Genomic DNA, 23033 nt, shown 5'->3' on the forward strand with positions numbered 1-23033 from the left:
TTACTAAAGGAGCACTTTGGTTTCTAAATTGTAACATATCCATTTGCCTGTGGGAAAGTTTTATAGAACTTGCATCTTCATGGTGAACAATCACAATGGTTTTCTCCCTTACTCCCCTTCCCACAAAACAGACTAACCATATCTTTTTTAAATGCACATTACTTATCTGTTGTTGATTCTTGCAATGAGAGCTCTCTGGAGCACCGTTTTGTCCCCCAGCAAGAAGATAATAACTAGTACAAACAAGGATATAAAAAGCCAAACAAAATGTGACCTCATGCTGTTATATCCCACTGAGTCCTATATGATTATACATAACTTTACAGGACAGCGGGTTGACTCTTGCCATGACAATGCTGTCATGCTGCAGACCACTATTTTCAATGCAACCAGAGGCTAATATTACTGCAAATGTACTGTCTGGCTTTGCCAAGCTCTGACGGAGAATAAATGAGGGAAGCATAACAGTGACTGTGAACCTGATAGTGGTTAATATTTGCTTAATGTGGTGCTGCTAATCATGCAATTTGTGTTCACTCGGTGTTCTAGCAGGTGCAGTAGTAAATGGTGCCTGCAAAATGGTGATTTCAATACACGCAATAACTGGGATAGATACTATCTTATTGCTTTGCTTTGAATCTTTTCATAGGATGTTTGCTGTTCAAGTAGATGAAGACAAAGGGCAGACTCAGAGGCTTCCTACAGACCAATCTATTACTGTTAAAAACCTCTTTGTGGGTGGGATCCCGCCTCACTTCCAGGCAGCGCCTCTCAGGAACATCCCTCCCTTCGAGGGTTGCATATGGAATCTCGTCATTAACACCGTGTAAGTCTTGTTAATGTTCACAAATGTTTAGTTAATTAAGCTATTACCACCTCAGCTGCCAAGAGAGAATTTGTTGTCATAAGCAATCATGCACATGATACCTATAATGACCTCTCTCTGCTTTTTATATGCTAGTGTTCTTTTGCTTTTTTGTGGTCCTCAGTGTGCGCTTGATGGGTTTATATGTTTGAATTAGCAGTGCTTTGTTGTGTGCAAAAGCATGACCTATCCGTAGACATCTAAAGTGCCACAAAATTCTACAGTTAAAAACACAGTGGCTTATCCCTAATAACTTTCCTACTGTGCACCACTACTTTGGTACACTGATTTTTTTTAAAAGAAAGGTACTATTCAAGACTGTGGGTTATGGAAATGGGCATACTTAATGTGTGGCTTAATTTTACCATAGGAAACATTATACACCAAAAGGTTAATGATCTGGAGGTTGGACAGAAGAAAGGGAATGGTGGGAAGGTGGTGACTGAAGTGGAACTTGTACAAAACACAGCATATTGAGAAAACTTCAAAGCAACAAACCAAGTGTTTGAGCATGACCACACTCAAAGTAGTTGGTGTGGAGGTGATGGGAAGCGATAAAAGAACTGTTAAGAGCTGTTGATGTTATTGTGTCTCCTTAGCCCCATGGATTTCGCTCAGCCTGTGTCCTTTGAAAATGCAGACATTGGTCAGTGTCCCACTCTAGAACCAGAAGCCAGACCTCCTGAGGAAGAGGGGGAAGATGGGGGTACTCGCTCAACTGTTTTGATTCAACCTGAACCAGATACTAAGAGGAAGACAGAAAGCACAACAATTCATCCCACATTTTCTTCCTCTCCTCCTCCTCCTCCAACGCCACCTCTACCTCCTGCACTTGTAAGTGTATACTGCTTCTCTAAGAAGCCATGTTAAAAAAGAGATCTCTTAAATGTAAAAAGGAGAAGGGTCAATAGTGGCACTTCAAAAGTGTGATGATAGACAAATTAGGACTACCTGGCATGACTAGAAAGATTTTAAGCAGATGAGATGTTTACACAATTACCATGTTCTGAACGTCATGCAAATGACGTCTGTAGCTTAATGTGACTGAAGCAGGTTATATGGTAAAGCTCAGAACAAGTCTGGATCATTCATTTTGTTACTTTTATTCAGGGAAAAATGTTTAATGCATGATAATCCTTGCATGCTAAGATGTCCTGAGTGATATGATTCCCTTACACATTTCCCCTTTCCCAGAACCTCACCTCCCCGATCTCACCTCCCCAAAGCTTCAGAAAGCATACATAACAATGTCAACTTGATTTTTCCCTCTCCTTCTGAACTGCAAAGTATCTTAAAGGGATACTATATGATTAAAAGACCTTCTATAAAAAATGTATGTGATGCTTTCCATGTGACAGTATAGTGTTTTCCACCCATGTGCTTGTATATATCTTCACTCTATGTACGCATGTGCGTGTGTGTAAACTGTCCCTATTTTCTATAATCTGTACTTATGGATAATCATGTGCTGTTTCAATACTTTGGGGAAAAAAAGTATTTTCATAGAAATAAGCTTGAAGATAGGATATTGTATACAAGTTTTATAAATGATGCTACAGATGATAGAGAATTACAGAAGACTGTTGAATTTTATGTCAGCACCAGGTAAATTAATTCAAATAAAAAAATAAAGCCAAGTTTGTAAAACAAATTACAGTAGTGAGAGCTATTAGTTGGTGAGCACTTTTGAAAATATGGCCATTTCAATATAATATCTGAATAAGAGCTCAAGTGTCTTGAAAACCTGGCCAGAAGAAAAAAATGAAATACCTAGTTGGACTTTATAAACTAGAATAAGTCAGCACTGGATTTATAAGGGAAATCCATGCCTCTCCAATCTGAATCTGCTAATTTTTTTTAAACTAGCAGATAAAATGTGTTGAAAAAAGACTCGACTTGTTATAAATCTTGAACAGAATTCATTATGAGAATATATTAAAGAAATTAAGTAGTCATAGGTTGAGAATTAAAAGTGAAATTTTCACAAGTGCCTAAATGATTTAAGGTAAAAAGTTCCATTTACTTCCATGACTAACTCTAAATCTTCAGAATATAAACCAGTTATTAACCGATTGGATTAGAAAGAAAATTTCCCTAAAGGAAATTTATTTCTGTATGGTGTTTTTGTACTGTCCTCGAAGTATCTGATAATGGTCACTATCATAGATAGAATCCTGAACAGGCAGATAAGAGGTCTGATCTGATATGATGATTCTTATGCTGTTGTTTTATAACAGTGATTCTCAACCAGGTTGCCATGACCGAGGGTTGCTGCACAACTCTTAGGTGTGCAAACACTTACATGATTCACAAGATAAATCCATAGATTTTAATTAGGAATCCATAGTGTGAAAAAAATTCTGTCCTGCTGTGATCTGAGTGCTTTGCAACAGAAGAATTGCCTTATTATTTTTCTTTTGTCAAAAAATGAGTGAAAGCTAAGACTTGGCATTTTCCAAGAGCACTATTGTATCATAATTAGGAACCTACTCAATTCAAGATTTCATGGAAATTGCAAAATCGGGCATTGTCCATGAAAATGAGCAAGGTCTGCAAAATCCACAAAATAAAAACTTACTAAAGATAAAATATTGGTCCTCAGTGTGAGCCAGTAGTCCTCATAGCTGCTGCAGCCAAGCCATGTGACCTATGGGTGGCGGGAAGGCCACCAACATGAATGGGAGCAGCCAAGGTGGTGGCCGCCCCTCACTACTGATTGACTGAGAGTGTTGTCTGTCATGTGGCCCCACCCCTTTCCACCAATCAGCAGTAAGTGGCAGGGCTGTATAATGGACAGACCTTTTGGTCAATCAGTAATGAGTGGTGGGGTTGCATAACAGACAGCCCCCTTGATCAATCAGTGGTGAGGGGTGGGGCCACTGGGGCCCTCAGCCAATCAGAGACATGGGGGTCCGGCTGTGATAAGCCCACAAAAATGATGGCTTGCCTTGCTATCTGCCCATCAAATCTGCTGCTTGCCTCCTTGACTTCAGTAGTTCCCCAATTATAACTCTAGCCAAGAGACTGATGAATCAGAAGCTCAGAACTCCTGACAATGCAAACTGGTTTCACAGTATTGTTGGCAAAAATTTTGCAAAGCTGTATACCAACCAAAGACCTCAGACAAGTAAACTGAAAAGGAAGTAGCTCGTCTAGCAGTAAGTAAAAGTTGGTCCTACATTTTCCAAAGATTGAGTGCTTGAGATATTAAACTAAATAACAAACACATAAAAAAGTATTGTGAAAAAGAACCATTTTGGTTTGCCAATCTATAATCCAGAATTTTAACATAACTATCTGGCTGTCATGTGCATACATTAATGACTGTATGTTTCTGCACTGCATCTTGAGATATAATCATGTGATTCCACTGGTGTTAAAAATTACCAAGTAAATTAATACATGTTTTAATAAGTATTTTAATAGTTTAATATTATAAAGTTATAGCACTTAGTTAAATTATAATTGTACTGTGCAATACATAATGATATATGATTATATATTATAATATTCCCATATTATTAGGGATTAAAATATTTAATGGGCAGTATATTTTTTAATTAAATTGGATTTCATAAAGTGAATAGCCTGGGCACTTAATTTCAACACATCAGGTGGGTATAAGCCCTCAGTAGTTTTGTCAGTTTCCCCTATATCACCTTGTTGATTTCTTTCTTTAGAAGTAATTACAGAGGCCATGTCCAGATGAGCAGAGGCATGTGGTGTGTTGCACCACAAACTGCACGTGGAGTAAATTAAAGTTAAACATTAAAATGTACCCCATGCTGCAAATTTGCAGAATTGCTACTGGGAAATCCTGGTAGCAAAAAAAGTACCAGGAAAAACCATGGTGCAGCATATGCAACAGGAGCATACGCCTGATGACACAGAGGCTTAGTCCTCCAGGAAGAGTCCTCCAGGAAGGTGCTCTGACTGCCAGCCAGAGCATCTCCACTCTTTCGGTTGCCCGGTTTGTCCAGCACACTGGGAGCCAAGAGGAGCTGGGCATGGGCAAGTTGCCCAAAGCAGGATCATTTGTCCCTCCACAAAGGACACATACAAGTGTGTGTGCCACAGCAAAAAGTAGTGGCACAAATTTGTGCTGCTACTGTTTTTGCTGCTGCAAATACTGCCCCTGCACATCTGGATGTGGCTAGAAGGTCTATTTTAATCCCCACTCCTATTCACTCCCTGTCTCTGCTGAGACTGCTGAAAAGGACAATAATTGTGTCAGTAATTTTTTTTTATGTAAGTCTCAGTCTGCTAGCAGTTCAACTAAGGACCTTCTTACACCTTACACTGTGAGCTGCACAAATATTGATTGGCTTAGTGCTAGCTTGAGGTCACATCTTTGACTTGAGTGGCACACTTTGGGGAGTGTGGACACACCTTAATCAAACAGGAGATGGTTTATGTGGATCAAGAGATAATCCTGCTCTAGAGTGGCGTAACTTTGAGCTGTATAATGAGTGCTGTAAGCCACTTAAAGGTGTTAATGCACGGACAATCCAGGGGACACCCAAAAATAATGTGTAACAAAGCCCTATGATTAACTTATTTTACTTGAGTCACACCTAAATCATTGGTAGGTTGCTTTTTAAAATACTATAGAAATGGTGTCTCATTTCAGTACGAGGAGCTGGGTTGGGGCCCTAACAAAAATCAGACCAATAAAGTGCATCTTACAATTTCCTATTCAACATGTATGACTTGTTAGTCACTGGGTATGTATAACGTGCCATTATATTACCCAGAAAAATAGAGTAGTCATGCACTACTGCACACGCTAAAACATATATACCGGCATTTCCAGAAACAGAAGAAAGTTCAGTTACATGTAATTATTTACTTAAACATGCTTAATTTTAGATACGAGTCTGCTATAACGGCAATTTCTTCATAACTAGAGTCTTGCCTGTATAGTCTAAGGCAGCACTTTTGATTAATATCCACAAGGTGGCGAGATTGTAGCATGAGGAAGCTGATACATATTTCTGTTTTCACAGGAAAGGAATACTGCAGTACAGTAACATTAGGGCTGTGCTGCAAAATTAGAGAAAACTCCAAGATAAAGATGATAATGCAGGCTTAATTGACACTTTTGTAAAAGAGGAAACATTTGGCTATCAGAAGCTTCTTGTTTAAAACGAGGTGTATTGAATTTTCTTGCTTTGGCTATCTTCTGCCCAAACTTTTTATAAATGGGAAGTTTTTTCCAGAATTTGAGCACATGTGAATTTATACCAATCATTTTTTTTTCAACGGCAAAATTAAAAAGAGCAAGAAAGTTGTTACATATTTAATGCTAGGAATTGTTGTGGCTTTCCATGTAATTTAATGGGGATTTTATTCATCAGACACCTGGTGCTGTGGTGAATTATGCTCTTGGTATATATTACTCAAGAGGAAAGTCTGAAGAGAAAAGTGTGAAAAATACATGCCAGTACCTTTGATTTCACTTTTGAAAAATAAACAGTTCTTAAACTGTCAAAGGCACTTAAATCATTTAAACTTTCTATATTTTTTTAGATTTCCCCAAGTGCTGCCCAATATTTTTAAGGGAGGCTGCAATGAAGAGCACACCTATAATTTATAATGATTCCATCATTCATTATGTAGTAGTTACTTGCCTTAAACCCTTTCTAAAATGATCAAATGGTCTAGTCCCCTTGACTTGGAAATGCTCCTTCATAAAGGAGGCCCAAACTTGTCCTCTGCTTACATGCAAGTCCCATTAGGCTTTGCTGCTCTACCCAGAGGGATGAACTCTTAATTAAGAAGCTGTCCTCTAAAAACAAAATGAAAGGAAAAAATGGAAGACATGGTAGTAGGATACTTTACAGTGATCACCTGGTTGTGGCTGCCTGCTGCTAGGAAAGCTCAAATGTGTCTCACCTGCAAAACAGAGCCTTGGTAGCTTCTGCTTCTGCCTCACATTATTTACCGCTTCTCAGGACTCACTTGCCACTGAAGTGAAGAGTGCCAGCATTACAACTGAACTTGACATCATCACGGTATATTCCAGCATTTTCCTAAGCATTCCCCAGTTCTTTTCTTTAACACTGTTGGGTGAGCTGTGGTGGTATTTCAGTGACACTCCCTTCTGCCCTTGCTAATTTTGCGAGTGCTAATATAGCATCGTTTGTAAAGGAATGTGAGAAATAGTCATACAGGGAGCTTCCTGTTTTCTCAGACAGCTCCAATAAGATGATCAGTTTCCTGTAATATATACAACATGTGCTTTTCGCTGATCTCTTTCCTATCATCTGAAAAATATTAGAATTTAAATGTAATTAATAAAAAAGGGCCTTAAGGTTGAGATTTTACTATGTGCAGAGAGATGTTAGGCTGCAAGGTGCAAATCTGCCCTTCCTTTTATTTTATTATGTGGTCAGCTTTAAATAACACCTTACAGCTACAATTAAAAAAAAAACAAACAGGAGAAATCCAAATGAAGTTTATAATCCGAGTTTAACTCATGGTTTTAAAAGTGCTAAAGTGGCCTCTGTTTAAGTGGAAGTAAAGATAGGCTTGTAAATGAAGCCTAGATTTGCTTTAACATTTCCCTGTGGGTATTCTTCCTTATTGACACTTCCACATCAATACAATTCACTTCTTTTACAATTTGTTTTTTAAGGGCTGTAAGTGTCAAATAATGAAATGAGGATAAAATAAATGTTTGGGTATGTTAAAATGCCAGATCCCCGGTGTATCTGGCACCTACCACTGATTCCTAAGTCCTGTGCCCTGGTACCCACGCACCAATGTTTTTTGCTACGAGCAAGTTACCAAGGCAGTTAAGTAATATTAGTCATCTGATACTTGGGGCCAAACTCTTTCCTGACTGAAACCAGGGGAAGACAGAATTAGACAACACAGAACAGGTGTTGTCATAGTAAGGCCACATCCTTCACCCATGTGTCAGAATTAAACTTTAAATTATCACCCCAAATCTAAACATCTGCTGGCTGTTCATATCTACAGTACGGTTACCAGTATAAAAAGTAACATATAGTTGTTAAGCTACCGAGCTAAGTAAGTAACTCTTAACACAGCTGTGAGCCATTAGCCAGCATTATGGGGCTATGATCCAGTGATACCACCCTTATCCATTTAATAATCAGTGGAAGACTATTATCACACATTCCTAACTCAGTTCTTTTGTATTGTTGAATAACCTCTTTCTCCTATTTTCCTTTTAATTGCACATTGGTGTGTACTTGTCACAGTGCATGTTCTTCTACTGTACAGGAAGGCCTGTCATATTCAGAGCTGAGCATTTATTGTGGAAACCATTTATTAAAAAGTTCTCTTCTTGTGACCTGTGAGAGATAAATATGACATTACTGAAGGATGGAAAGAGAGAGAAAAGAATTTCCTCTTTGCAGTAGAAATTTCCTGTTGCCTGATGAATCACTTACAATATCTTGAAAATACTCCACAGAAAAAACTCTTTTTGCAACAAAGCACACTTCGCACTCTGCAGGCCCCTGCCGAATCAGAAGCTCATGCAGAGGCTGTAAGCAATCCAGGACTGTCTACCACAATGCTTAAAAATAGAGCTTGCAGCTATCAAAGTTTGTTTTTTCCTTGCAGTATTGTTGTCCTGAGATTGTACTGTGTTAGATCCTCTGAGCATCTTCTTCAGTGTACTCGAGGGAAGCTGAAAACAGGATGTGATTTGGACATAATAATTATTGAGATCTCTCATGGGCCATGGCACTGATAGACTGTAGCTGGAGGGTCAAGGATTAAAGGGGCACAGTCAAAAACAAGTCACACTTCTGTATGAAAATGTTTTACCTGCTGCTGTTACAAAGCACACCTAAGATTAATGTGACTGGAAGAGACTGGGGAGGACATTTTTCTTTGTTCAATTTATGATGTTTGCCTAATTGATAGCTTAAAGAGAATAATACCTGTTTCTCCTATGTATCAGGTAGTCAAAGTCCCCTGTTCTTTGTGAGGGCCTGGAAAACAGCAGTAGAGGAGGGTAAAATGTTTTAAAAGAAACTGTTTTTAAAACAAATAGAAGTAGGTAAGAGGACTCAATGACATATACCATCCAAACACATTTTTTATCTCTTTTATTTTTAAATTGACCAGGTATCAAGTTGACAGTGTCCCTTTATTGTCGTGTCCAGATGTGCATGGATGTTTGGTTTCCCAGGGACAAGTATCGATGGCACACCTTGCGCCACCGTTACTTGTCCTGGAAGAACGCCGATGCTACGTGCGCTTTGGTGCACAGCAAGTTGCCCTGGGTGGGGTAGGGGAGGCTGGGGCCAGTACTGGGCTGGCTCCAGCAGCCTTACCTGGAGTCCTAGGGGCCTCCCGGGGCTTCAGCCATGGTGATTCCGCCATGCGCAGTTGGGCAGGCAGTGGAGTGCAGCTCCAGGCAGCCCTGCTCTGCTTTTCAGCAGCAAACTCTGGCCGAGCATGCGTTGCTCTGATTTTTTACCCCTGGATATCCAAGGGTAAAAAAAAACCCATCACAGCGCACACTTGGGCAGCATGCTCTTGCAGCCTGGAGAACGCCGAACTGTGCGGTAACTGGCTCCACAAACCTGTTTGCAGCGCCATGTACCGGACAACCGTGCTTGTCTGGACGTGCCCCTGTGAGTTCAGTCCTGCTCAGGTTCTATAGCAGAGTAAAATACAAGTACCAATAAACTACATGAGTTAAGAATTAATAACAGGAGGAGCACAACTTATTACCAGTGCTTGCTTCTAATGAATCTGACTCACACTGCCTAGTAACTATGTTTAATGTGGAAAAAACACGATTTCCTGGGAAACTGCAGGGTCAGCATATGTAATAGCAAGAGTACTCAAAACTGCTCTTGGGGAGTTGAAATAACTGTGGTGAATGCACAGCTGAGATACAGAATGAGAAATTCTACATGCAATATTCATGTTTTGCAGGATTCTTGTGCTGCTGATGTCGAGCCTGCTGTGATGGAAGGCAGCAAACAGTTTGGTCTTTCAAGGAACAGCCATATTGCAGCTGCATTTGATGACACCAAAGTGAAGAACAGGTGATGAAGTAATAAAAGTGGGGCAGATGGTTTGCACATGCAACAGTCTAGGTCATGTTCTTTAACCTTTGAAACTGTAGGTACAGTCTTGAGAGCGTCGTCTTTCTTGGAAGAACACTAGTTAGCGACATAAATGCCATTTGGGCATGTAAACTGGATAACGACTTTTCTACCCGAGTATGATGCCCAGAAACATTTTGATTTTATTTATTTTTCTGGGTTTTAATTTATTTTTTGCACAAAATTCAGGCATATACATAGACTGGGAAAATATCTTCTTTGCAAAAAAAAAATCTTCCATGCACAATTTTTAAAAATCATTTTAAAATTGCTTGTAATTCTTAAAAGCTAAGTTGTGTAGCCTTTTTTAACTTCTGTTATTCTGGCCCATCGATAGCCTGTTTGGCTATAAGCAGACATCTCATTTGAGGCAATCGTTATTTATTTTATATGTTTATGCGATTTACATGCTGTCTTTCCCAACCATGTCTCAGGGCCGCTTAGAATGAGCAAACAAAATAAATTCAATAGCTTAAGAAGAAACTAAAACATCAAGATAAAACAGAGACCCCTAAACAAAATCATGATCCTCACAAGTTATGACTCAGATCAACATGGAAGTGGCACAGCCCTTTTACACGTAGCCCTGCCAAGGTGCATTACTGCTGTTCTGCCACTAGGTGGACAAGGAGAACACATAGCCTGATAGGCTTGTCCTTTTATTGCAGGAATGAACTGCCCTGAAGTTTAAATAAGCTACAATTAACTTACAGATCCACACAGCATTGTCCCAGAAAAAGTGTTAGCTCATTTTATCTGGCATACTCCACATAGACTTGAAGTGGTATAATCATAGGATCACAGGAAGGGCTGGAAGGGCCTTGTCAAGGTCATCGAATCCACCTCCCTGCTCAAGGACAGATTATCCCTGACTGAATCATCTCAACCAAGTGTCTGTCCAACCTGCTCTTGAACATTTCCAGAGGTGGAGATTCCACAACTTCTCTAGGCAGCCTCTTCCAATACTTGATCACCCTCATTGTCAGAAAGTTCCTCCTAATCTCCAACCTAAATTAAAGGAACACTTAGCTTAATAAAAATGAGGAAACTCACCAAAAGAAATGATAATCTTTCAGTCCTTAGATAGCTAACATTCACATAAACATCAAAGGCAAACTGTTTTGCATTATGATACTTCAGATTTGAATTATCAACTTAGACTGATGCAGTGGTCTAGTGGCAGTACGTTATAGTCAGTGCTGTAGTGGGGGGTTAAGTGGGACAACTGCCCTAGGCACCGAAGCGAAGGGATGCCAACACATGCTGCCTAGCCAGTGCGGGGTGTAGAATGGAACCGCGAGCAACTTGTTTGGGGGAGCGTGGGGACAGGGGAAGGGCAGCTCCTGCAGCTGTGTGCACTCCTGGGCAAGCACGGGGGGATGTGTGCCCCCCAGATCTGTGCATGGGGCAAGGGCAGACTGCTGCTGTGGGCTTTGCCCAGAGCACCAAATTTCATTGCTATGGCACTGATTACAGTCTTAGCATGCATATGATCCTAAATCACTTGCTAGGCTTCAAAGACAAACCAAGGTAGAAAGTAAATAAACTCATACTGGGCACATCTGCACGAGATGTTTACTGTGGAGTTGCCTAACTAGCTTCACAGTAAACTTCTCGCATCTACACGTGCAGTGCTACTACGCTACGGGAAACTAATAAAATCCTCAGCACAGTAGTACTTGTAAATACAAGTACTATCCTACTGTGGAGTTATTTACTGTGAAGCAACGCATGTATAGACGCTAACCTGGGAGTAAATTGTTGCCAGGCAGCCCAGCCAGCATAGGGTCCACCATCCTGCCTGTTGCCTAGCCACATGGCTTGGCAGCCACAAGAGCCTTATGGCTCAGCCAGCTCCCCCACCACTTGATGCAGCCACCTGCTTCTTGGGCCTGACCTCGCCCCCTGTACCCTCATGCCAGCCCAGAGCTGCTCCCCAGACCTCAAGCTACACTGCCACTGCCAGCTGGAGCCCAGAGCTGACCCCCATGTACCCCTCACCTGGTACCGGGCAGCTACCGCTGGAGCCTGGAGCTCATCCTGGTACTGCAGGGGGGAGAGGAGGGCAGGACTAGCCCCGGCCTAAACTGCTTATCCCTGGCTCAATTTGCTGCTGTCTTGGGTGCATATATGGATGCTGCACCCAGGACTAGTTTACTGTGGAGTGATTTGTTTTGCAGTTTATTCAGTCACATTAATGGCACATTGTCCCAGGGGAGCGGGGGCACTGGGAGACCCCCGCGGCGGCCAAGGGGTCTGCTTACCTCCCGCAGGGCCAGAGGAGCCGAAGAAACTCCACGCGCCGGCGCTGCTGGCGCGGGTCATCAGCCGGGCGTTTATCCGGCTGCGGCTGAGCGGCGGGGGCGGGGCACGCTGGCCAGGAGGAACAAAAGGCGGCCCCGCCGAAGCAGCGGGGCGGCTGAAGGGAGAGAGCTGGAGCGCGGAGCCCCAGCGAGCAGGGGATCAACCGCCACCCACAGAGTGCGGGACGCTGCCGGGTAGAGGCGGAGCAGGCTGCGAGCAGCGCAGCGGAGCACCCAGGAGTGAGGAGACAAGGGGAGAAGTCAGCCCCAGAGGTGGGGCAGCAGCCAGCAGGGAACCCGACACCCGAGGCAGCAGGAGGCGCAACAGCTATCCCGAGAGTGGGGCCAGCTGTAGCCTGTATTACGGAGCCGACGGCGCGGGTAACTGCGGCCGGGACTATTGGGGAAGCAGAGAGGACGTCTGCATCCCAAGGAAGGAGGGATCAGGGCAGCACCCCCCACTGGGAGGGGCATACCCGGTCCGAAGACCGCCGGTAGTGGCTAGGGTGACCGAGCCGAGAGAGGACGAGACGAGGACAGGTTAGAGGCCAGGACAGGAAGACCTGAGGTGGCGTATGGCCGGGGTGTAGGGGAGGACGGAGCCCCGAGAGTACCCGCGAAGAGGCGTGCCGGCACCAGGGGATACCCCAAGGGAAGACCCCCCACTGAAAGAGTCATCAAAGTCGTGGCAGGCGAGTTCTGGGGTCCCCCTTAATACCAGCCGGGGTAAACCCTGGGGCGTACCAACGAAGCTCGGGGGTGCAAGATCTCGAGTCCGGGCGAAAGCAGCGCGCGAACTCCTAGTCAAACGGAGGCGGGTACACACATATAGACATGCCCACTGTATGGAGCAGAAGTGTATTGTAGTTGCTGTCTTCTCTTGCAAGTGCTCATATTTGATGGGTGGGTTCCAAAGGATCATCTTATGGAAAGGAGGAAAGGTTTCCATATTACCTACAAATCCTTTGAAGAAAAAAATGTTTGAATTGCAGTAGACCTGCAGCATCATCCCTCCTCAGAAAACACCCCTGTTTGTGGAGCAGAAGCAGCAGTATATTTACAGCTTTCACTAAAACAATACAATAAATTATGAATTTTTTATTTATATACACACACACACACACACTCATAATAATTTTTCCTAAACTCCTACAATGAGATTATTCTACCAGTTTAAACTAAGTTAAAAGAGAACATAGTGTATGATGATACAAAAAATAGACAAAATGAAGCAGTGGATAGTAAATTAAAGAAGGGGAGTTCTGTTTGATTTTGACTCTTCTTCTTTATGTGAGTAACTCAGATACACATAGGGATTATAGGACAGGCTAGTGTTGTTAAAGATGAAATAATAAATATCTCCTAAATATTTTGGCTAGAATACAAATAAGACTAATAGGACAATGTGATGCAGGGTCTCTCTCACTGCCATTTTGAAAAATCTGTACTTATATTTTCATTTTAATATTTTGGATAAAAGCCTTCTAGAATATTCTTTTTGTTGTTGTTGTTGAAATTGGACATCGCCCATCACTGAATTTCCATTCTGAGGGAAGAAAATCAGGGCCAGGGGCCTTCCCAGTACTTAGTAAGAATCTATGTATTCTTACTTGAGATTCAGAAGTAAGATAATGATATCCTTGCGACTTAACAGATAAAATTTCCTTCAGCAAGAAGCCATCATTTCCTTCACCATCTGTGAGTAAGTTATTAAACTTAGTTTTAAAAAACAAAAGCCATGGATCTTCAGAAATATACTCATTGGGGAATTAAGCTAAATATTTTGTCCCTTTGACTATAATCTGACAAAAATGTTGATTATCATTATTTTTTCCTCCAGCTATCAGTTCCTCCCCTACATTTTCTCTATATTAGGTTTTTTATGGCTTATTTTAATCTTCTTGGTCTATTGGAAACTAACATAATCATTTTTAGACTTGTATTCCTCCAAGGCTTCTATTAAGTCATCCTTAGCTTTAGTATAGTTCTTATCAAATCATGATTTATGCCACCAACACAACCTATCCCCAGACCTTACAAGTTTATAATATACTGAATTTCAAATAGCATTACTTAATATGCCAGTCAAAAGCTCTTTTCTGTGTGTTTTCAAAAAGTGGCTTTGTATATTGCCATCAGATAGTACAATTTGTTAAAAAGTAAACATTTGCCAATTGTCACTACAAATTTCTCCTGTTATCATTGTATGTAGGTAGATGACTATTAATACTCTTGTGTTGTAATGTTACAAATGGATTTATTTTTCCTCTTTTGACTTGGCAACTATATCTGCAGTTTAGAATTGCATTTGGAAAAAGCCATATTGGAATTTTTCTCTAGTAACAGGTCTCTGTAGCATCAGTATAACAGTTATTAACGTCTTGAGACTAATGATCAATATGAAACCTTCATATCTAAATGATGCTTTTAAATATCATGAAATGTTTTTAAAACCAGTTTTAGACCTTTAATAATATTTCTTCTCAAGAAGAAAGGAGGGATACATCATTTATTCCATAGTTTGATTTTGGTTCTTTCTTGCTCTTTCGTTCTGTTTTTGCTTTTTAGACTAACAATTGAATTTGAAATTCGAACAGAAGCCGAATCAGGCTTGCTTTTTTATATGGCCCGGATCAATCATGCCGATTTTGCAACTGTACAGATAAAGAATGGACTGCCTTACTTCAGCTATGACCTTGGACATGGAAATACCAGCACAATGCTTGCCAACAGCATTAATGATGGCCAGTGGCACACGGTACAAAGCTCTTCAATTCTTAAAAGCACTATAGTTTTAACTGGTCCAAGAGTTCTGCATGGAGAAATTTATATGGGCTAAACTTTTGGACACTGACCATTAAGTTGTGCTTCCATTATTTTTCCTTTGAGGTGCCCAGGCAATTGTAAATTGATGTTTTGAAACTCTGGTATCATTATTTGAAAATTTGGCCTACAAATAAAGACACTTGCAGAACATATGATAAATGTAGTAGGGAAAATCAGAAAGCAGTATAAGGTTTCATATAAGTGTGGCCCAGCTGAGTTGCAGAAAGGTTTCATACCCAGTGAGACACATCATTAGAATTCCCATCTTTTGAGGTATCACTGTGACTGAACTGTGACATGATTTAAAAGCCAAAAAACCTTCACAAAAGAAAAGAAAAACAACTGAAGTCAATTTTGCTTGCATAGTTACCTCATTTCATTGGGGAGCAAATATGATATTCATAGACGTTTGGCAGCTCTTCTGTGGTTTTAGGAAAGGAAACATTTATGAATATAAAATGCCAGTGGCCTGTGGGTAACAGGAGTAGGAAATCACAGTACAACCACCAAGGATTATATCTACTGAGATAAAGGCAACAAACAGATTATAATTTTATTAGGTACAAACAAAGGTGGAGGATGTAAATAAAGGCAAGAAGGGGAATTGGCTGAAAATCACATATGGCTTCAAATGTGAGATTTACAGCAAGTCCAAACTCTTTCTACCCCCTGTTGAAATTTTTTAGGAATGCACACACAAAAGTAACTTTCATTTGCATTAACAGTCAAATGAAAATTATTCATTTCAGAATTAATTTGAAGTTTTTTCAGCAGAAAGGCAAAACCAAAAGATTTCAGGACAAAATAAGGATTATTTTATTCATAGTTTCATAGTAGCTAGGGTCAGGAGGGACCTGAACAGATCATCTAGCCTGACCCCCTGCCACAGGCAGGAATGAATGCTGGGTTCACAAGATCCCAGACAGGTGATTATCTAACCTCTTTTTGAATTTACCTAAGGTAGGGGCGAGGACCACTTCCCTAGGAAGTTGGTTCCAGATTTTGGCCACCCTAACTGTAAAATATTGCCTCCTGATCTCTAACCTAAGCCTATTCTCCATCAGCTTATTACCATTGTTCCTTGTCACCCCAGGTGGTGCTGGGGAGACTAGGGATCTACCTATTTGCTGATGATCTCCCCTGATGAGTTTGTAGGCAGCCACCAGGTCCCCCCTCAGCCTCCGCTTGCTGAGGCTGAACAGGTTCAGGTCCCTCAGTCTCTCCTCGTAGGGCCTGTCCTGTTGCCCTCTCACCAAACAGGTGGCCCTCCTCTAAACTCTTTCCAGGCTGGCCACATCCTTTTTAAAGTGCGGTGCCCAATACTGGACACAGTACTCCAACTGCGGCCTGACCAAAGTCGCATAGAGGGGGAGTATCACGTCTCTGGACTGGCTTGAGATGTACTTTTGGATGCATGACAAGGTATGGCTGGCCTTGCTGGCTGCGGTCTGGCATTGGCGGCTCATGTTCATCTTGGAGTCAATAATGACTCCAAGATCCCTTTCCGCCTCTGTGCTTTCAAGACGGGAACTCCCCAGCCTGTGTGTATGCTGTAGATTTCTTCTCCCAAGGTGCAGCACCCTGCATTTGTCTACGTTGAACCCCATCCTATTCTCATCTGCCCACTTTTGTAGTCTGTCTAAACCTAGTTGCAGCCTCTCTCTCCCTTCAAGTGTGCCCACCTCGCCCCACATCTTAGTGTCAACGTGGAGAATGTGCTTTCAACCCCCTCATCCAAGTCGCTGAATGCAACTAATTAATAACAGTAAAAATGCCTACCTTTTTCTTTACATGTGGGGTTCTACACACAATGCTTCTTATCTAAAGTTAAAGTGTAAGCCAGGATTTATGATGAGGAAAGCACCCTTTGCACTAGTTATCTGTTACCAGAAAAATCTTTCTAATATACTTTTTATTTCATTTCTAGATAAAAATAGCCCGAAACAAGCAAGAAGGAATCCTTACAGTAGATGGTGTTTCAAACAGTACCACCAGCCCCAAGAAGGCAGATATCCTGGATGTTGTAGGAATGCTGTATGTTGGAGGATTGCCCATTAACTACACAACCAGAAGAATTGGTCCAGTAAGGGAGAAAATTTAATAATAATAACTCTTTTTGCAGCCTTTAATTGTGTTTTGACAAGTAGCAGCATCCATATTTCTTTTTGTAAAATATTCAGGCAAATAGTTAAAATGTAACTCTTTGAAGTCAGGAGGAGAACTTCAGTCATACTCCAGTTGATGCCAAAAATTGAAACTAACCTACAGACATTATTTGGGGGGAAAAAGAAGGGCTTTGTGTGCTTGGCTGCAGCTAATATTTTGGGTGAATAGTACATATGAAGAGGGAGTGAAAGTCAAAGTAGCAAATCCATGCATCTGGAGCTAAGCACCTGTATAGAGGGGATGAAGAGGATGCAGAGCTCCAGATCTAGATGTGCTAATCAAATCTTCAAATACATTCCAGGTGATCAAATACCATTCCAGTCAGGCTGCTCTCCAGGGGCAGAACCCACATATCACTTCAGACAAAATAAATGTAAGAGAGAAATTCTATAGTCAGACAAGCAAGTCACTAAAATAACTTGAGGAAATAGGGTACCAGAAGACTCAGAATCAGTATCCTATGATAAAAGACCTACAAGATCATACTGACTCTTTAATTTCTGTTTATGCTGAATCAATCAAGATAAATGAGTGGATCACTTAGATTACCAAAGCATATTTGGGGGCCTGAGCACTCAAGAAAAATATTTAACTATCCATAAATAGTCCAAAAATGTTTACACTGCCATCTTTGAAAATACAACCACAATTAATTGATGTTGTTTTAAGGAAATGAGCTCACCAAAATCCTTTTCTGGAGTGAGGCCTAGCCTGACAATGATAATCATAGAATCCTAGGGTTGGACTGGAACACAGAAGTCATCTAGACATTACACTTGAGACATCATTAACCTGAATGCACCACAGGTTTAGGAAATTAATGGTATGACAAAATGGAAAACCAGTCACAAAAATATTCCACAAACTGTGGCTGGTGTAATATTTTGGTGGCTGACAATCGGTAATGGCATGATTGGAATCTAATACATTATCTCAAAATCCTACATCCTGCCATGCACATGTAACATGGCAGGAGGCACAATTATTGGGACTGAAGATGAAATCCCATTGAACGATTGAATGAATGTGTGCCAGGTGCGCAAGCTGTCTAGGCCAACCCCTATCAAAGACATGATTCATGTATTCATGTAAAATTCTGATTGTTTTAGTACATCTTGGGATTTTAATGGAGCTATGATTTCAGTGTTATTTTATCAAGTTAAATTCAATACTTTCATCCTCCAAAATCTGTGTTGTGCTATATACTCTGAAGTATATAGTATATCGGCTAGTATATGTGCTATATACTATGAAGATTTTAAAGGAGGTTGAAAACATGTATCAGCTAAGTTAGGGCTTCCTACTAATTACACATAATATATACATTGTTAACAACAGAATATATGCTAATTTCATATTAGACTCAGAGTGGTGTAATACCTATGTTTTTGGTTTGCATAAGTTTCATCATATTACAAATTTAAATTTAATTCTTCTCTTTGCAGTCCTGGGCTCTTATAATTTCCTTGTTCTAAACAAGATTTTCCACAAGAGTAACAGTAATAATCATGTTTTAAAAAATCAACCCACCCTTCTAGGATAAAAATTCAGGTTCAAGCATTCCATAGCAGAGTTCTAGAAACTTAATAAGAACCTTGAATTAAACTCATACATTTGCTTCACTCATTCAAATCTGCCAGGTTTTGACAATCTCATGGATTTGGAAAGTTTGGATATTTTGGTAAGAAAACTCATTGGCATGAAAAAATCTTTAATCAGGTATCTTTTCTGAAATTGCAAATTGTCAGAATTTGTTAGTGAGCACACAATTAGATTCAGTAGTTATATTTGGTTGCAGGGGCTTTTTTCTTCAAAGTTCAGGGAATTAGCATTATGGCAAAGGCTAGGACAGAAAAAATTAAGACCCTCTGGTAAACAGTATTTTAGATGCAATTCTAGAGTGGCCATGGATAAGTTCATATGGAAGACTATATATGAAGCTTGCATTTACTTTAGAAAGGGTTTTATGTATGAATCAACATGGTCCAGTAAAAGCATAGTTTTAACATATACAGTTAGACACCTGGTACAGTTTTAAACAAAGCATCTAATGATGTTTCAAACCCTCTTGAGAACACATCCCCTGGCCTTTGTCCATTGGCTTCATTGGACAGCACATACAATACTCAATTAAAGAAGTAAATTATGGGCCATTAAATTGCTGTATTGCTGATGAAATGTGTTACATTTCATTATGCAATATATTATTTTATGTCTCCTCCATTAAGCCAGCGAGATGTCTCAGTCTTGTGACATTAGATTGCTGAGATTTCAGAAAAAGTAACATAAATAATCTGCAATGTCATGAAGATTATATTCCAGTTACAATCAAGTATTAAGGACTAACCCACAAAAAATGTGACTCATTCAGATCCATATATCCAGCAGGGAATTAAAGAATCAAAATAAGGAGAACTTCTAATGACATGGATGAGCCCTTCCATATGAACATCTTAGTTGCTTTGGACAGTAACACTTTCTGTTTAAAAACTGAACACAGGTCGTCTATAGCATTGATGGTTGCATCAGAAATTTTAAAATGACAGAGTCTTCTATTGACTTGGATAATCCAACCTCCAGCTTCAATGTTGGCAAATGTTTTACCAGTGCAGAAAAAGGAACATACTTTGATGGAACAGGATTTGCTAAAACAGGTAATAATCTTGAATATTCCTATTGCTAAAAGTTATAGTTGGTGGGAATGGCACCAAAAATTATGCTTAATCCACATTGGCTAACCAACTAAGCACCTTTGAAATAGATCATGTGTACTTCCAGCAAGATCTCATAAGTACTGCTATGATGAGCCAATATTTACATTGACTTCTTATAGACTAAAACGCAGTAAAAATATTGTGTTGACTTGATTTACTCACGGTATGTTGCATGTTATCATTAGCAATAATCTCTTGTATGCTTTGTTACTCTGTTCTGCACTTCCCTTCCCCCAGTTGGAGCTTACAAAGTGGGAACAGACCTTCGAGTGGAGCTTGAATTCCGTACAACTCGAATGAATGGTGTTCTGCTAGGAATTAGCAGCCAGAAAATGGATGGACTTGGCATTGAGTTAGTAGATGGAAAAGTAAGTTGTAAATGTCTTTAGTAGGGACATAAGATATGATGTTTCTGAGTCTCTGTAGAGCATTTTGAAAAGCATAAACAATTTAAATTCCAGATTATTACAGTAAAATCAAGATACATGAGTTGAGATCAGGACCCCATTATGGCTTGGGACAGACACTCAAAAATCCTGAGCCTGAATTGATTCAATCTTTGCAGATTAGTCTAACCTGGCTAGACTGAATCAGTTGGTAACTGGCCAGACATCCCAGAAATACAGGCATATGCCTGTAGTGGCTCAGGCTAGAAGCCAGGGGATGCTAGAGCAGCCCTCCCTTCCCTTGCACACTGCTGAGCTGAGCGGGGTGTGGCCAGGCCCAGGCAAGACACTCTAATTAGGGAGGCTTCCCCCTGCCCCACTCCTTCTGACCAGCCCAGCAGGGTATTGATAACACAGTGTTTATCACCCCATTAAGAAAACAAAAGAGAGACATTACCAGCTACCTGTTGATTCTGCCTTTGTCCCAGCTGCGTCTGGGTAAGGCAGAGGGGAGGGGGAAAATCCCTGCTTAGCAGGATGTGGGGAGGGGAGGAGGGGAGCAATGGAAATCCAGGCAGATGCCTGCAATCTCTGCTGAGCTGCATCCAGGAAGCAGGGGAGCCCTGCTATCGAGCAGAGAGCTCCACCCAGTCCAGAGAGCATGCCAGGATGCTGGGGAGAGTCTGGTTTAACTTAAACCAGCAAGGGGTCTGGGACAGACATTGTATAAACTGGTTTGACCCAAATCAGTTAAGTCTGATATTACATTCAGGTTTATCTCAAACCAGTTTCAGCCATTTTCAAACTGGTTTATGTGCACTGAACATCTGTTCTGTTACAGGTTTAAACCAGTTTCTGATCACATAAACTGGTTTATGTGTAATGTCTGTCCCTGGCCTATATGCCAAATGATTGTTCTGTTTTTGAAATGGTCTGGCTCTTCTAGTTTCCCTAAAACATAGTGCTTTATTCTGTAGTGCAGCTGTTTCCCAAATTGTAGCATCAGGATGTGTGTTAAGAGGAATGTCCCTAATCATCGATACAGTGTCTCTCACACCACATTTAGTTCCAGAATTTCATTCCTTATACATATTTCTGGTCTTCGCAAAATTTTTATAACACATTTTATCCAGCAGCTGGCTGCATTTCCAAGTGAAATAGTTTATTTTGTATATGACATGCACACAAACCAGCCTTTTATTGTTGTTTAGTATAATTTGGCAGCAGAAAATGACAAATGGTACCCACAGATTTGCACATTCCTACTAATGTAGACCCCAGTGTTATCAATGGAACCACATGAGCAAGCTCTATTACTTTCAGCAAGGCTCAGCCTTGTACAAGGGCTCACCTCTGAGGAGCTGGGTACAAGATCAGAGCCCCAGTTGGAAATAAAATAGAACTAAAGTGGAGCAAGTTGGTTTGAGTAGTATGAAAGCAATCTGTATTTTATTTTAAATCTGTATATAGCATTTGGGAAGAGCTGACTTAGTGGCTGCCAGGCTACCAAATTATGTATGATTATTGTTTTGGTAACCAGTATATTTCCCTTCTTTTTATGTTACACTCTTCAGTTAATGTTCCATGTGGATAATGGTGCAGGAAGATTTTCTGCAATTTATGAACCTGATGTACCAGGAAGCTTGTGTGATGGACAGTGGCACAAGATTATTGCAAACAAAATTAAGCACCGCTTAGAGCTGACTGTAGATGAGAACCAGGTAGACGGTAGCAGCCCAAACAGAGCCTCCACATCAGCAGAAACAAATGATCCTGTCTTTGTTGGAGGATATCCTGGTGAGTGTCAAGTACCCAAAGACTCAGTACTGACATTCAAAAAGCCCAAGGTCTTAAAGTTTATTAGATTGCATGCACTAACACCAGTGGACATAGCATGGGTAAGAAAATTCAAGATTGTATCCAATAAGAGCATTCATACCAAATTCCCAGATCTCATTCCAGTGTATTTTGAGAACAGAAGTTCTGCAGAACCAAATTTCTATGTGTTTCAGCTATGAAATCCTACACATTTTCTTCTTCACCCTGTAATAAACACTCAGTTCTAGGATATTGGTGCACTTGCAGACAGGAAGAGAAAGAAAATATTCCTTTCTTTTCCCATTTAAACAACATTTTTCATAGGCAAGCAAATGGCAATGGTGTTTGGCAAACTAAAATTAAACTACTGAAAGGGTTTATGTGCTATTACTGGAAAAAACAATTGGTGCATAGTGATCATATAGCATAAAGCTCATCCTGAAAATTCAAATTAAAGATGTGGTGAATAGTTTTCAGAGGAAGACAAGGCTCCACTCCTGTGGTGTTTGTTGCCATAGCACAACCTGTTCTATTTTTAAGTCAAACCAAAAATTGCTAATCATTAGCATTATACAAGTCCTAGAGAGCAGTCACTTCTAGCAGAAGAGATTAAATAAAATATCAAGCTGAGATGCCTCATTATTCATGCCACTGATAGAGAATATTCACAGCTAACTGTTCATAAACAATCAACAGGCCTATTTGGTGAATAACTTTTGAAAAGCAAATCTATGAATATTGTAAACTCTGCCTAGCACTACTTTATGCTAATTCTGCAGTACTTACTGATATTTTGTGCTTTCTGGTGGGCAGAAAGAAACAAAGGATACCTAATCCAATGCCCACTGAAGTCAGTG

The 23033-nt window shown here is 40.6% G+C and overlaps 1 protein-coding gene across 1 annotated transcript in view; it reads left to right on the forward strand.

The window, feature by feature from the left end:
- Positions 1-23033, forward strand: part of LAMA2 (laminin subunit alpha 2) — a 630290-nt gene that overhangs the window by 604150 nt on the left and 3107 nt on the right. The window contains exons 55-62 of the mRNA XM_019479551.2: positions 650-826; positions 1465-1699; positions 9791-9903; positions 14835-15024; positions 17020-17175; positions 19759-19912; positions 20210-20340; positions 21933-22155. Coding sequence (XP_019335096.2) covers positions 650-826; positions 1465-1699; positions 9791-9903; positions 14835-15024; positions 17020-17175; positions 19759-19912; positions 20210-20340; positions 21933-22155 — 1379 coding nt within the window. The remainder of the gene's footprint in view (positions 1-649; positions 827-1464; positions 1700-9790; positions 9904-14834; positions 15025-17019; positions 17176-19758; positions 19913-20209; positions 20341-21932; positions 22156-23033) is intronic.

Source organism: Alligator mississippiensis, chromosome 1 (genome assembly GCF_030867095.1).
Source record: "Alligator mississippiensis isolate rAllMis1 chromosome 1, rAllMis1, whole genome shotgun sequence".
Classification (NCBI taxonomy): domain Eukaryota; kingdom Metazoa; phylum Chordata; order Crocodylia; family Alligatoridae; genus Alligator; species Alligator mississippiensis.